The 16,095-nt window shown below is 46.4% G+C and overlaps 1 protein-coding gene across 1 annotated transcript in view; it reads left to right on the top strand.

Moving 5' to 3' along the window:
* The window catches only part of TCOF1 (treacle ribosome biogenesis factor 1), a 43,517-nt gene that overhangs the window by 24,865 nt on the left and 2,557 nt on the right, over nt 1–16,095 (top strand). The window contains exons 11-17 of the mRNA XM_083728680.1: nt 1,146–1,379; nt 2,440–2,731; nt 3,717–3,805; nt 7,217–7,424; nt 10,040–10,564; nt 13,279–13,349; nt 15,391–15,424. Of these exons, the coding sequence (XP_083584806.1) occupies nt 1,146–1,379; nt 2,440–2,731; nt 3,717–3,805; nt 7,217–7,424; nt 10,040–10,564; nt 13,279–13,349; nt 15,391–15,420 (1,449 nt within the window). The 3' untranslated portion in view covers nt 15,421–15,424. The remainder of the gene's footprint in view (nt 1–1,145; nt 1,380–2,439; nt 2,732–3,716; nt 3,806–7,216; nt 7,425–10,039; nt 10,565–13,278; nt 13,350–15,390; nt 15,425–16,095) is intronic.

Raw genomic sequence — 16,095 nt, forward strand, 5'->3', positions numbered from 1 at the left:
GTGGGACACAGAGTGAGTATGAAGTGGTCGTGGTCGGCTAGGAACACTCCTCTGGCCTTGAGGTTGCATGGAGCTCTACCTAGTGCTTGCAGATAGTTGGATTGCTTTTTTTCTAGTAGCCTCATTGTCCTCTCCCTCCCCAAATTTCGGTTCCACATTTTGGATTCCAGATCTGCTTCTGAAAACAGTTCTAGGGCTTTCCACGCTTAAAAGCCACTGTTCCTTGGAAGTCTCAAAAAAGAAGAAACAGGCAGGTGCTTGGGTAGAACCAGTGCAGCAGTTGCCAAGACTGTTCCTAGTGGTGAATAAATAAGTAGTTATTATTTTGCACAGCTGACAAATTTGGGTTTAAAAAAACCCACAATATTGTTTTCGTTAATTCAAGTATAACATATACAACACGGCTGAAGCATATAATACAATATATGCATGCTGGATGCATAAAATATATTTTATATTATTATGCCACATGTAGCATATTATGAAAAACACATGAAAACCCCACAAAAACTCCAACCAGTGGTGCAGGTTGGGAGAGGCTGGTAACTAACAATCTGAATAGTATTTTGTCTGAAAATTAAAAATCTAAGGAAGGCTTGCAGCTTACATACAGGTTGCAAAAAAACAAAACACCATTCTGTTTCAGAATGTGTCTTCAATGTTCTAAGCGTTACTGAAATGTACCCAAGCTAGCCATGTATTATTTTTGTAAGCAGCTCTGGGTCAGTTTTGTTAGGGAAATGACTAATTATATATTATTATTATTATCAATAATAATAATGTCTGTTAATTTCAGTGGGTCTACACTGAGTATAACAGCCCATTATACTTATGAGCACCATTACTATCACCTTGCTTCTTGGGGGAAGCAACTGTGGTCTTCTTAATGGAGGCAGCAATTAAACTTTTTTTTAAATAAAAAAAACCTTAAAAATGTGAGGTGAATGGCAACATAAAGGCAAATAGAAAGATGGAGCAGAAATTTAACAACAAAAAATAAATATATGTGTATATTTTGTTATATGTTGTATTTGTTGTTTGGTAATCTAGACCTTCCCAGAAATAAAATCCCTTGAGTTTTCTATGCATATAGAGCTTCTGCTCTTATCACAATCTAATTATGTAACAATCCTCCCTTTTCCTAGAAACCAGCTCAGGAAACTCAGAAACCCACACCCGCTCCTGTGAAAGCTCCAGCTGCAAAGATGGCAGGTGCCACATCAGGCAAAGCAGGCAATGCTCAGCCAGCAGGAAAAGTTGGGACAGCAAGCCCAATGAAGTCTGCAGCTGCCTCTCTCCAGAAAGCTGCAGAGAGCTCAGAGACTGACAGCTCTGATTCTTCAGAGGATGAGGTGGCGGCTGCAAAGCCTGTGAAACAGGTAAAAAGAGAATCCGTTCTGCTGCACAGAATCAAAGAGTGCAGCTGTACTAGTGGCTCAGACTTCAGGTGTGAAGCTGCCTGGTTCCCAGCGCTAATGACACCTTTCCCTTCTCAATAGCTTCTTGAGGCAGTGGTGATACTAGTGTCATAAGGGTCCATGGTGACTGTCATTGTCCATAGGCACTTTGGTAGGGCTGCTTCTCTCTGGCATGGATTTCCCTTGCCTCCCTCCCATCACCTCTGATCTTTCTTAAGTGATAGCACTTTACTGCCAATTATGTAAATTCTTTTCTTTTGTTTATTGCAACATTTCTATCCCATCCTTCTAGTATAAACATGCCACTTGGGTGGCCCAAAACCTACAAAAATTACAAATCCATTAAAAAAAGTAACAAAAGAAACAGGGATCAGCGTTGGGAGTTGTTAATATGTTTTTAGGGACGCGGGTGGCGCTGTGGGTAAAAGCCTCAGTGCCTAGGACTTGCCGATCAAAAGGTCGGCGGTTCGAATCCCCGCGGCAGGGTGCGCTCCCGCCTTTCGGTCCCAGCGCCTGCCAACCTAGCAGTTCGAAAGCACCCCCGGGTGCAAGTAGATAAATAGGGACCGCTTACTGGCGGGAAGGTAAACGGCGTTTCCGTGCGTTGCGCTGGCTCGCCAGATGCAGCTTTGTCACGCTGGCCACGTGACCCGGAAGTGTCTCCGGACAGCGCTGGCCCCCGGCCTCTTAAGTGAGATGGGCGCACAACCCTAGAGTCGGACACGACTGGCCCGTACGGGCAGGGTACCTTAACATGTTTTTTTAAAACAAAAAATAAAGATCAACTATTTGAGCTTCATTGTTGCTGGCCTCCTAAGGAATACCCGGTGACGGGGAACGGAGTTGCCCTGAAGATTTGCATTGTTCATGCATGATAGGTGGCAATAGAAACAAGAATGTTTGAACCTGCTTTCTTTAGGCATAAGAATAGTCTGTTAATTCCAAGAATGGCTGGTTGTGAAGTTTGCACCCTCTTCTTTTAACTTCTGATGGACATTTCTGATTTTGTATCTTCCTGCAGCCCCCCATTCATCCCTTTTTTCTGCCGAAAGCAGTAAAAACACCTGCTCCTCCAGGGAAGCATGCACAGGCCAGCTCTAGTACACCGAACTCTGCTTCCACCAAGTGCCAAGGCCCTGCTGGAGTAACAACGGGGAAGGTGGAGCAGAGCTCCTCCAAGAAGTCTAAACTAAGCCAGGCTCCGCCTGATAAACCCGATGGGATCCCTAAGCGCAAGGAGAGTTCTGGAAGCAGCCGTTCCTCGGATAGCGAGGAGGAGGCATTGACAACCGCCAAGCAGATCCCACCGCCTGGTAAGAGACGACATGGGGGGAATTCCAGTCACCTTTGAACGTGGCAAGCACAGTAAAGATATGCAACAAGACAGCAGTGCCCCCATGAGAGGGGGAACTGAGAAGGATCCTAGCCAATTCATGGCATGTTTACAAAGGGTGTTTAGCCATCTGAAAGCCACAGCCTCTCACCTGGAATCTTGGATGTTGAGGTGACAGGCATTCTTGTTCATCCTTAAGGGTGTACCATGTATCCCAAGACTGAGCCAGGGAAATAGGTGATGAGGCTAAGCCATGACTCCAGTTAATCCTCCCCACCCTCAGTGGCTATTTCGCATTAGAAATTTGACAGAGAGAGAGAGAGCACAATTCGCCAAGTCTCAATGGGAGAAATTCCTTGGTTATATCTCCATTTTGTCTTATTACAAGGGCACTAGAGAAGAACCTTATGGTTTTCCTTCTCACAGTGTTTTCTTGATCTCACAAGGAGATTTTCTTGTTGTTGTTTTTTAATTTTAAAAAATGCCCTCAAAGAAACCCTAAGTATTCTGAACCTTCTTTAGGAGGCTAGTTCTAGACGCGAGATGTGGAGCACAAGGAATTTGGCACAATTCCTTTAGGAAATGTGGCCCCTACGTGGTCTGCCTGTGGTAATTCAAGTAGTCTTGAAAGTGGTCTGCCTCTTCGCTGGGTGCAAGGTTCACGTAGCTCTTGTACCAATAACTTCCTCACTTGTCTACCTTGGAGAGAAAAAGAAAAGAAGTAAGGAAAGTTTGGTACTCCTATAGCACAGCTGAAGCAACCCCAGTGGCCATCACCTAAACTTCTATGTACCCTTTGCAGCGACTACCTTGGCAAAGTTGAGGTAGGCAAACTCTGCGGGTAAAAGTTCATAAGGCTCTTGGGTTGGCACTGTCTCCACAGTTAGATACTCTTTGTGTCACAACAGTTTTGCAGCAGTAGAAATATCACAGATGGCAGTTTCCCCTCTTTCTTTCTCTTTTAGCAAGCATACCACAGAAACAAGGAGTGGGGGAGAAGCCAGAGAGCTCATCTGAAGCGACCAGCAGTGATGAAGACCAGGAGGCTTCGCAGGTATTGCTTCTTTATATATGGGGGCTGCATGCTGAGATGACGGCTCTTAACACTAGCACACATTCCATTGGGCTGCATTTGATGTTCTGTCTTAATGGTGCATGTCTGCACAAAGGATTTTCTAAGATGGATGGTAGTACTATAAGGCTTGGCCTCATAGCTATAAGTAATGCCAGCAAGGTGTGGATTTCACCATTCAACTGCATGGTTATCTGCTATTAACACCATATAGACTGGAGTTTTGCTCACTTCAGCAGTCTTGGGCCTGGGGATCAGTCTTGAACCCCATCTGGAGACACAATAGCCCTGTCTCACAGTTTCATAAGGGAAGGCTGCTGTGAGCAAGAAGGGCATTTTACTGGTCTTGGAAATGCATCAGATGTTAAGTGTGATTGGTAAAAATAGTTCTTACAGCTGCTTAGTCAAGCCTGGTGAAGGAAGGTCTCCCCTATCTGCAAGCTGGTGAGGGAGGCATGCAACTAGATAAGAAATGTAAGGTTATATTAGTGCAGGACAAATGGGTTCAACATTTATTGATCTGGTATTGTAGTCATGACCAAAAGTGATATTTTTTTAAAAAAATGTTTCCAATTTAATGTAAAACAAAAAGAAAGAGGAAGCTGCTTTAAGGATAATTTGTTGTTTCAGGACATAGTTACACTATTCAGGAACAGCACTTGGGGTCTGTAGTGACCCCCGGTCTTAAGTTGGATTTGATCTCATAAGCCCATGATAAGATGCACTGTTTTCTTGAACTTAAAGTGGCTTTTAAAATAATGATATTTAAACCTCCTTATGCCTATAATATAAAGTTAGTTTGTTTAAATGAGGGTTTTCACCATACTGATACTATCTGGATGCCTAAATTTTGGGCGTTTCAGTGTTTTTTTTCCTTTCAGGCTTGACCCAGTGGTTTTGTGAGGTGGTTTTATTTTGTTTGTAAATGACAAAACGTGCTCCTTCATTGTAAGATAAGTGCATGGGGTATGAAAGGGAAGAGATTGGGGGTGAGGGAGGCATGCAACTAGATAAGTAATGTAAGGTTATATTAGTGCAGGACAAATGGGTTCAACTTTTATTGTACGTTTTATATTAAAAATTGGTATTGACATTACTCATAAGAAAACTGAGAATAGGAATAGGTTCAGCAAAGGTGTTGTCATCTTAAATGCACCTGCTGAACGGAATGAGAGGGGCTTCCTGGAAGTAGAATCTTGATTATATCTGTGTCTGACCTCATGTTAACCTGCCCTGCCTGATTAAGGGAGAGGTCCAGGGTGAAACTGCAGGGCTATGCAACGGTTAAACAAGGGGAGCTGTGTTAGGCAAACGGCAGCAATTCTTTATTTGCAATTTAAGCCATGTCTAAGCTATAAAATGTCCTTTTATGAGCAGCATATAGTATGAGCTGTACATCTGCAACGCATTAGACTTGCATGTGAGCCTGGGAGTGTGGTAATGGTCAGCAGCCTCCACTATGCATGCTTAACAGGGAGAGAACAGAGAAGCAAATTTACTGCATGTGTTGTAAACCCATAAAATACTGGCATAAATGCTCTCTCTCTCCCCCGCTGCCTCCCAATAGAGGGGGAATGGAAGCATTGGACAGGTTTTTCTGTCCCTGTGCCTTTCTCCAACTATGCTTTCTCCAGAGCCTGTGAGCTGCTTCCTTGCTTCTACCTTCACTGGGGCGGGCAGGGGCGGGACTCGTCGTGTGTTTTCCTTCACGGGCTCATAAGAGGCAGAAAATGGGGCTGTGAAGGAGGGGATGACCTGGGCTTGCCAGAATAATGGGGAGCTAAGCTAGGCCACAGACACCACGCCACTGGATCATCTAGGAAGGGAAGGGGGGAGATGCTAGACCCTTTTGGAGCCATGTTTTTTGTGATGATGGTGCAGATGATCCCGGGTCCCAGCGGGCTTAAGGCTAGTCATAACTCTACCTGAAAGCTTAATTCACTAGTATGTCCTTGTACATAGCACCTCCCTGCAAAACTTTTCCCGCCTCCTGCAGGAATTAGCAACCTAATTGGAGAAAGGTCCATAATTCAAGGGTTGAGCATCTGCTTTGCATGCAGAAAGTCCCAAGTTCAATCCAGCCTGCAACCCTGGAGAGCTGCTGTATAGACCAGGAGGAGCCAACCCGGTATCCTCTAGATGGTGCTGGACTACAACTCCATCATCTCTGGCAATTGACCATGGGAGCTGGGGCTGATGAGAACAGGAATCCAATGACCAGGAATCCAATGTGGCTCAGCTGAGCCACATAGACCCAAAAGCCTATGTTCCTGTTGTCTTCTCAAGGGCAGATGGGGCTCGTCAACCTGGGAAGGTAGCCCACCTAGGAGAAGGAAAACTCTGATCCTAAACCCTGGGAGAAACAAAAAAAATTCCTTCCAGTAGCACCTTAAAGACCAACTAAGTTAGTTCTTGGTATGAGCTTTCGTGTGCATGCACACTTCTTCAGATACACTGAAACAGAAGTTACCAGACCCTTCTATATAGTGAGAATGTATGACAAAGCCATTTTTCACCTTCTCACCCCTTGCTTTTTCCTGTAAGACCTATTGCAGTCATTAAGAGTCATCAACAGGCTCATCACAGCTATCTGCCAATCACCCATTCCCACCACCCTTCTGAGTAATACCCCTCCCCACCTTCTCACTATATAGAAGGGTCTGGTAACTTCTGTTTCAGTGTATCTGAAGAAGTGTGCATGCACACGAAAGCTCATACCAAGAACTGACTTAGTTGGTCTTTAAGGTGCTACTGGAAGGAATTTTTTTTGTTTTGACTATGGCAGACCAACACGGCTACCTATCTGTCCCTGGGAGAAGAAAGGGCTAAGGAGTAAACTACACAAATCTGGAATGGAGTCTCTAAGACAGTTGGATGGAGCCTTGTATGCCTCCTTCCAGCAACTCCTGCAGCCAAGCTGGTGCCAAGCATAGTGCTCTGCTTTCCTTTGGACAACATCAGCGAGGTTGAGAGTGGGGTCTTGCCATCTGGGCAGTCCAGGACTTCATACACACAGTCCAGGCTTATGCCCCGGGGAAGTCACTTCAGTGCTGCTAACGCAGCAGTTGGACTTCACACACTCCATTGTCTCTCGAGACAGGTGGATGGCAACATGCCCTGACAATTCCTTGCTCATGCTCTTCCCACCTTCCACCAATGCTCTGATGCCTCATTAAAATTAAGAGAAACAGAGGTTGAAGAACCACATTCCTGGATTCTCACTTGTCAGTATTGCAGCAGGACTATGAAAAAGTATCCAGTTAAGTGGCTACCCGGTGGTGATTTGTAAGGTACCACTTCCTTGTTCTTCAGCTTGAAGACGGATAGCAATAACTTCCAGTTCCTAACTTGTGTATGTGTTCTCTCTCCTCCCCACCCCCTGCCCTCCTCTAGTCCCTCCTAAAGGGCTTCACGGGCCCTATAAAGACCCCACTGCCCACTCTGCCGAAGGGTGCCGCTCCTGCGCTATCCAAACAGAGTTCCAGAAAAGCTGCCTCTGCTCTTCATGGTCCTCCCATCAGCATGGCTTCTGGCGACAGCTCTTCCAGTGACAGTAGCGACTCGGACGCCGATGCTAAGGAAAAAGTTGGGCAGAAGACAGGTTAGTCTTGGAGGGTGAATCCTTACAGAAGGGCTGGAGGAGAGGAATGTTCAAGTAAATCAGTCATGATGTGATATGGGCACAGGTCTACTTGTCCCAACTGCCTCTCGTATTCAGCACAAAGTGAGGAGGTCCCCATTTATCAGGGTGAACAGGAGGGGTTCAAGCAGTGAGTCTCAGCTGCTGCTTTTGCCTCCTCCCAAATTCAGTGTGGCATGAAACTCCTGAGATCTTCTGAGGGAGGAGGCAGAGGGTATAGCAGCCACGGATTTCTGCATGGACATATTTAGTGACTCTCCTCAGGTGGGTGGGGACAGTATTTTGCACTGAAGGGTTAACCCCATGCAGTGTGTTTGTTCTTAGCTTGCACGCCATATTCGTAGCATCACCCTTAAGGTCACTCGTCTGAAGATGGCAGCTGTGTTCTGAAGTGTGGCGTAGCGTTTGTTTTTCTTTAGGACAGGAATGGGGAACGAAAGGAGGGCAGCAAGCCAGATTGTTACCTTCCCCCGCCACCCTGGGCTGCCTACCTGTCAATCACCTTGACAGCACAGTATCATTAGATACTGCCTGCGCTGCTCTTGGCAGAGAGCTTTGCAAGGGGCTTAGAAAGACCCAGAAACTACTTTCCTGCCCTTTCAGCTGAGCCAGGACTTCACCTGCCCCACACTGTGACATCAGGTGTAGGGGCTGGTACCCATGGCTTGGCCAAAATAGGCCTGTGTGCTGAGGGATGCCTGTAACCTGGAAGTGCTCCCCCGCCCCGCCACTTTAGGGAAGCAGCTAGTCCCCTTCTGCTCATCTTCTCAGTTAAGTGTCTGGGGTGGTGGCAGACATTTTACAATGGGGATCTGTGTCACGTGAGATATTTAGCTCTTTCAACATCCATAGGCTTAGGTAATTTAGGGAGCTCTGCCCTGTTTTTGACCAAAAAGGTGGTTTTCAGAAGCAAGTGGGGGGAAATCTCTTCTAAAAAGCTAAAAATTTAGCACTTTGGAGTCATGGTGTCTGAAGTGCAAGGCTTCCGTTTGTGTCCTGGGATTCTGTAAAGTTCTGTGACCAAAAACATGAATCGTTAAAATATAGGCTAGTCGGCACGAGCAAGTCTTCTGCTGCCACCTGTTGGACATCCGTCAGGAACACATCAGGCATGCTTTGTGTGTGTGTGTGTGGTCTTAAGAATCCCTTGGGCAGGACACCTGACGGGAATAGGTGTTGGATTTGTGGATCATTCCCCAGGGTTACTAGTGAGAGTAAGTGTGTCCTCCTACCTTTCCTCTTTCTGATTGCTTTCTTAAATTTTTATATGGCCAGCTAAATGAGCAAACTGTCACACAACGTAGCTGCTAAAATAGGAAAAATACACACTTTATTTCTTGCTGAAAGCTGGCAAAACATGATAAACGCTATGATAAACTCTGGGTTTATTCTGATGGCAGTCAGCCTAGGCAACCTCTGTATTGTTTGGATTTGTTCACCCTCATCCAGCCCATTAGTGATGAAAGGCATCACTTTAGAACTAAGACAACTTCCTTGGATTAGGCCTGGGCGATATATCAGTATGAGGGGCAGACTGCAATGGCAGTTTCACTCAGCGGTATATCGCTGGTGAAACCACGCCTTCCAAGTCCTCCTGCTACCAGCGCCAAGGGAGAAACAAGCTGCAGCTGGAGGCAGAGGGACTCGGAAGGCCACGTTTCACCAGCAATACACCGCTGAGTGAAACGGCCATCGTCTGCCTTCAGAGGGAGAGACAAGCTGCATCAGTGAGCTGCCAGTACATCTTGTTCCTCCCTCTGCATCTTTAAACTGTTTGCCTGAGGAGTGCGCCACTGCCCTCGCCTCAGCCAAGCAGTTTTACAGTGCCCCCCAACCCGCCACATGAGCCAGAGAATGGGGGGGGCTCCATTAAGGTGCTCCCCCTCCCCAGCTGAGGGAGCCCTGATCCGGCTCCTGCTTGCCCACCAGCAGAAGCAGGATCGGGGCTGCTCATCACACTTCTCCCTTGAAGGGGGGTGGCTGTTCTTCCCCCTCAAGGGAGAAGTTCAAAAGATCCCCCACATCACCTCTGGCTCGTGGGAGCCAGCTGCGGGGTGTGGGCTCTTTTAGACACACACACACACACCCCGCCAAGGCCCGGCAGGACCTGATGCAGCTTGTTTCAACATTGCCAAACCGCAATGTTTGGAGGGTGATAAATCGCAATGTTGAAAACCCAACATTGTCCAGCCTTACCTTGGATTTAGGCGAAAAGGACACAGATAGCTGGGTGTCATCAGCATAGTGGTGACACAAAAGCCCGAAACTCTGGATGATATCTGCCAGCAGTTTAATGTAAATGTTGAATAGCATGAGGGACAGAACCCTGAGGGACCACAGGCCAAAGGCTAAGGCTTCAAAGAGTCCTCCAGCATCACTTTCTGGCTTCACCCCTCCATAAGTTGGGTCTTTTTCTCCTGCTGTTAAACATTCAACGAGAAGCTTGGTCCTAATTTGGTCCCATGAGCCGCAGTGCTTTGGAAGTAGGAGGCATTGGAGAGGCATAAGCTTCTCACTAGCTAGTAAGGCTGTCAAGAGCACTTGAGTCACTCTCTCTTTCAATTATGTTCCCACAGAGATTGGCCCATTACCATCTTCTGGAAAGGAAGTGGCAAAGACCAAGGGGGCTAAGGGGGCCGCAGCAAGGAAAAAAGGAGCGGGAAGCGTCGGCTCCAAAGCCGCCTCTGCAAAGAAAGCTGCCGCAAAGGCTCAGAGCAACGGCAGCACCAAAAGGAATCCCGCAGGGCAGTTGCCACTCACCCTGCTGGCCAGCACCCAGACCGCACGAGTTGGCTCAGAGGAAGCCGCAGCCCAAGCTCCTGGTGCAGCTGCCCAGGGAGAGCCCCAAGCCACCCCTGTTGCGGCAGTCAAGCATCCCAAAGCAACCAAATCTTCCAAGGCTGGGGCAAAAGAGAAGCCGTCCAAGAAGCGAAAGCTGGCAGCTGGGGATGCTGGCCTGGGCGAGCCGAAGGGAAAGAAGCTGAAAGCAAAGAGTGGCGTAGAAGTGCCGAAAAAGCTGAAGAAGAAGAAGAAAGACAAGTCTTCAACCGGCAGCGAAACACCAAAGAAAAAAGGCAGCAAAGAGAAGAAAGCTGATAAGAGTAAGAGCATCACACACACAAAAACACACCATACAATCCCAGGTGTCCTTTGCCCTATTCAGCACACTCTGCTGCCCCCAGATGGGTTTGTGCGGTATTGCTAGCGGGCAAGAAAGCTTAGTGTGCGTTTGTGTTAGTAAGCAAAGGATGCAAGATTTCAGACCGGCAGGTTTCTCTGCAGAAGACCGTCTGTTCAGCGGGCTTTGGATAGGCTTCTGTATCCTGGTGCCTTCCAGAAGCTTTGGACTATAAAAGTCCTGTTATCCCTGACCGTTGACCATGCTAACCTGTGCTGATGGGAATTGGGAGTCCAGCAGATCTGGAGGTCACCAGGCTGTGGCTGCCTGCCCTTCTCCACCCTTCTGCCAAGCTACGCAGAAGGTTGACTCTGAATCCTGTGTTCAGAGAGTCTCCAAAAACACGATCCCAACTTTTCATCCTCCTGTTTCCCCTAAGCCTGTGTGGGTCCCCTGTTGTTGTGGTTGCACCCATTTGATTCAGTCTCTATTCAGGTGCTCTGCTTCTGGGTCAAACAGCAGGGGCAGGGCTGTGTCACAGGTTCGGAGTAATCCTTCCACATGGTGCCCGCCCAAGCAGGGAAGATAGGGGGGCTTTCATGTGTGGAGCTGCACGTAGCCTCCTTACAGACACCAGCCCTATACAATATCAGAGGAAAGAGCTACTCTGGGTTTTGATTTAATGCAGAAGTAGAGCATCTGAATAGGGCCTGCTGTTGTTGTATTGTCCCTATTTTGTTCCGATACATTGCATAGTAAGCTGCTTTGGTGGTGGTTTAACAGAAAAAGCAGGGTATGAAAAATAAATCTTAAACTTAGGACCAGCTTGATGTGCCTTATCCTCATATATATTGGTCCGTCAAGCTGGGCTCCCTTTGCTCCCTGTTGCCTCCCAAACAATGCAGTCGTGTGGCTGGAGTTTCTTTGCTGCCAGTGAATAAGCTGGCTGCTTTACTCAGCAAAGCTCTTCCAACTTAAGGCCGTGCCTGTGCTTGTAATGGATTTCTGTAGTGCAATTTTGAGCAGCAAGGACCATTTTCTGCAAATGCAGGAAAGGGCAGAAGCCATATGCAGGTATGTCCCATAAGAAGAGCAGCCCTTGCTGTTGTGGTGTTTTTGCACATTCCACTTGTGTGCATGCACTCTCACCCCCAGCTCTATTTCCCCCCCATTTTGCTGGTCCTGGCAAGGCAGGGGGAAGAGGAGAAGTTCCCACTATTAAATGGCCAGGCATCTGTGTGGCCCCACTGAGCTAGGGAACAGCCTTCTGTCCTACATAGGGAAGGGTCTGTTTTTAAAAACAAATGGAAAAGTACCATCCCAGTTCCATGCATAGATTCACAGGAGGAATGAAATTCAGTTGCAAGGGCTGCTAGTTCTTGTGACATTTAGCAGTAATTGAGCAAGCCATGGATATCTGTGCTGATGACTCTACAGTATTAAAGCTGCCTTTAAGTGCTGAGAGCTGCTGTTACCACACAGAGAGAGTGGGGAGAGGATGGCTGTTAATCATTCTCTGTTAAAAGAGCAGCTCCAGCCTGTGTGAGGCGCCTGCTAAGATTTGGTACATTCCTGTTGCTAATATACTTCCATAGTGATTTCTCTCTTGCTTTGCTGCTGCCTCACACAGGGAAAGACTGTCCCAGCCTTCTCCAGCAGAGGATGAGAAAGGGCAATGGAATAGATGGGAGGGGAGATTTCTGACAAAGCTGAGTTACAGCTATATTGTTGGGGAAGGATGAGGCTGTGACTTAACATACGGTATATAGTTTTTGGAAAAATCAGCTGTGCACGGATATATACATATGGCTGTGTTGATCCAGGCATTGGGCAAATGAATCACTAATGTAAAAAAGAAATGGGGTGTCTGATACCTGTGCAAGGAATGTCTTCAGTTTCTCCCTCTATAAACCAGAGACATGACTGGAAAGTCATTTAATATATAAAGGCTTCTTATATGCCAGACTCACATCTAAGTCATTGTGTGGAGGGGGGGGGGAGGCAATTATGCATGGGGGGGAAATCAAGGCAAGACCTTATATTGTAGCTTTTACTAAAGGTTTTGAAAAGGAACAATTTCTGTGATGCTATTATCTTAATTCCTGTGCAGCTGCCAATATTTCTGAACAGAATGCCACCTTGCCTCCACTCACAGAGCAGTCTAAATGTTATATCCCTGATCTTGTAAAGGGTCCCATATAGCAACAGGTGATCACCTAGTGCAGAGGTCGCCAACATTTTTTTACTGTTGGGGACAAAAAGCACACCCTGTAATCAAACACACACCATAACCATTCTGTTGGCTACAGCAGAATGCTTTTCTGACTAATGTCTACAGGTTTAAGTGAGTCCCTTGGGCATATTTGGACTTGTTTGATTTTAAGATTTAGGATTGATTTCTGTGGCTGAAGATTGGTAGCAAAATAGCTGACCATGTTGGGTTTTTCCAGAACATATTCAGACACCCATCCATCACCCAGCTGTAGTTTTTATTGTGTTTTATAAATATTCTTAGAAATAAATAAATGGCATGTTAAAAATATCACCATCATTGCCTGGAGAGACAATGGAGGAGTAGGCCTTTGGGGGTGAAGTCAAACCTCTGGAAGGCTGCTTTTGTAAGCTGCTAGAGCGTGTGTGTTTTGGTTTTTAAAAAAAGCATGTTCTTATTTTCTTTCTTGCATAATTGTTTTATAGAGAAAAAGAAGAGCAAAAAGCTGGAGTCTCTTACCGCAGATGGATCACAGAAGAAAAAGAAGAAAAAGAAGGTAACAGGACACTAGAGAACTTTTTTGGAGGGGTAAACCTGTTGGTAAGCACTTGAACTTAATGGGGCTTGCTTCTGAGTAGACGTATACAGGATTGCTCCATCCGAGTTAGGTTGTTTGCATTTGAAGTGGCTCCAGGACTATGCTGTTTTTTTCCAAAACCTAGGTGTGACTGCAGCCTAGGATACTTATGCAATTTGGTCTACATATTTCCAAAGTTGCTAGGAGACAGCCTTGTCAGAGGCATTCCTTAGCTTAAGTATTATATCCAGGGGGTGTAGAAACAGCAAACCCGTATCAATGATGCAAATACAGGATTAAAAAATGCAGGTGACACCCCGCCCCATGTTAACAGTCTTGACTGTCTTCTTAAATTTTGTTTTAGGGAGTGGCTTTATTTCCACCTATTTCCTTGTATCCATGAGAAGGAAGACCTATTGTCCATCTTACTGTACAGCTTGAAAACAATCTGAAAGTGAATTTTTCAGCTCAGTTTCTCTTTCCCCACCCTAGTTATGTGTGTATAGGGAAATTTTAACACTGGGGCACATTCACACGTGCATCCCTCCCTCCCAAATACAGTCATACCTTGGATCCCAAAAACCTTGTGAGTCGAACGATTTGGCTCCCAAATGCCGCAAACTCGGAAGTGAGTGTTCCGGTTTGCGAACTTTCTTTGGAACCCAAATGTCTGACACAGCTTCTTCAGCTTCCAATTGACTGCAGGAGCTTCCTGCAGCCAATCGGAAGCCGTGCCTTGGTTTCCAAACGTTTTGAAAGTCGGACGGACTTCCAGAACAGATTCTGTTCAACTTCCAAGGTACGACTGTATATATGTACACATATACACATACAGGTGGACGCATATATTGTCTGTCCCTTGTGAGTGTTGTGAGGAGCTTTTCACTTTGCTTATCTTGGGAGTTTTAAACAAAAGTCAAGTACAGCGGGATACAGTGCTGTCTGTACATTGGGTTCATTTACTTGGTCCGAAACCAAATTATTCAGCTAGTTTCAGATAACTTGTCCTTGCCACATGAGTGAAAGACTCCCAATATTCTATTTCAGTAACTAGCTTTTTACTATTTTGCCGTATTCAAATCCGCGGTACATTCTAATACTGTAAGATGCTGTCCTGGCATGTGACGCCACTCATAGGAAACTTGCATTGCAAGAAACTTTGGTTCCTCCTAAACTTCATTACCTTTAGTTTACGTGGCTATGGGATGCATTTATCCCTCATGAAGCAATCCCTTTAAAAAAAGAGGCGGGGGGATCAGGGCTTTCCCAAGACATTTTGCCACTTGATGGCGTCCCCGCCTCCCAATTCCATCTATAGAAGCCGATCTGATTGGCAGCTGGGGATTTCTTCAACACAAGTGGCAGGGTGGCTTTCACCACTATACCTGAGAGCAGCAGACTAGTTTAAGGGTCTTGAGGTGGGTGGTGTGACACACACGCAGTTCGGTTCAGCCTTGCATAGCAGTAGTTTTTCTTTTGCTTGGTTGTCTGGAATATGGCCTAAAAGCTAAACTAGGCTGTGAGGTGAAAGCCAGGCTAGAGCTACTTAATTCTTCTGACAGCATAGTATGAGTTATTGTGCTTCGACTGTTGCCCAGACTCTCCAGAATATGGGCTTGAACCGAGCACTTTGCCCTGAACTAACATAATTTCTTCAAGGGAGTCTGAAATTTCCGTTAGTCCAAACAAGCTTGAGATTGATACCCTTCCCACCGACCCCAGAATTAAGTTTTGCACCGGAGCACTAAAGTCTTGAGATGCCCTTTCCCAGCATGCTTTGTGTTTCTTAATCAGAGAATTAAGTCTTATTTTGCCAGCATTTGAAATTGGGAGCAGGAAAGATGGTTGCATGAGTGGCTGAGCCTAGGAAGAACTGGAAGGACCTGTTTCACCATCTGAAACTGGGTCTGTGTTCTCTGTACTGTGAAGGGAGCCAAGGACGTTGGAGGCAGTGCCAGTTCTTGGGGTGGTGGGGGCGTAAAAACAACAACAGACTTAAATTGTTCTGGATTTCTTTCAGAAAACTGGTGATCTTGAGGGAGCAGCATGAGCCGGTAAGTATCTTTTTAAAGTACTCTGCCAATTAGTTCGTGTCAATTTGGCAAATTCCGATGACTCTTTTTCTCTGGCTAGAGCCTTTTGAGAAATGACAATGAGAAATACTCTCATTCGAGGCAGCTGGCATGGGCGTAGCCAGGATTCATGTTCTTGGGGGCAGAACCTCAGTTAAGTACCGTATTTTTCGCTCAGCAAGACGCACCTGACCATAAGATGCACCTAGTTTTTAGAGGGGGAATGCAAGAAAAAAACTATTCTTTAAAGGGAGCGCTGAGCAGAGCCTGTATGCATCCCAGGCTTTGCTCAGCGCTCCCTTTCATGAGCCGTGTGGAGCGTGTGTGCGGCGCTTACAGGCTTCTCCCTCCTCTGGGAAAAGCCTCCAAGAGCCGCACACACGCTCCGCGTGGCTCTTTAAAGAGAGCGCTGCTCTTGGGGGCTTTTCCAGGAGGTGGGGGAAGGGACTGAGGGGCTAAGCCAGAAGCTAGAACAGCAAGAGGGAGCGCAGCGATCCCTCTTGCTGTGTTGGCTTCTGGGATAGCTGTGCAGCCTGCATTCGCTCCATAAGATGCACACACATTTCCCCTTACTTTTTAGGAGGGAAAAAAGTGCATCTTCTAGAGCAAAAAATATGGTATTTTTATTGAGTTCTGGGAGGGCACCTGCGCCT

Source organism: Podarcis gaigeae, assembly GCF_964106915.1.
Source record: "Podarcis gaigeae genome assembly, chromosome: 2".
Classification (NCBI taxonomy): domain Eukaryota; kingdom Metazoa; phylum Chordata; class Lepidosauria; order Squamata; family Lacertidae; genus Podarcis; species Podarcis gaigeae.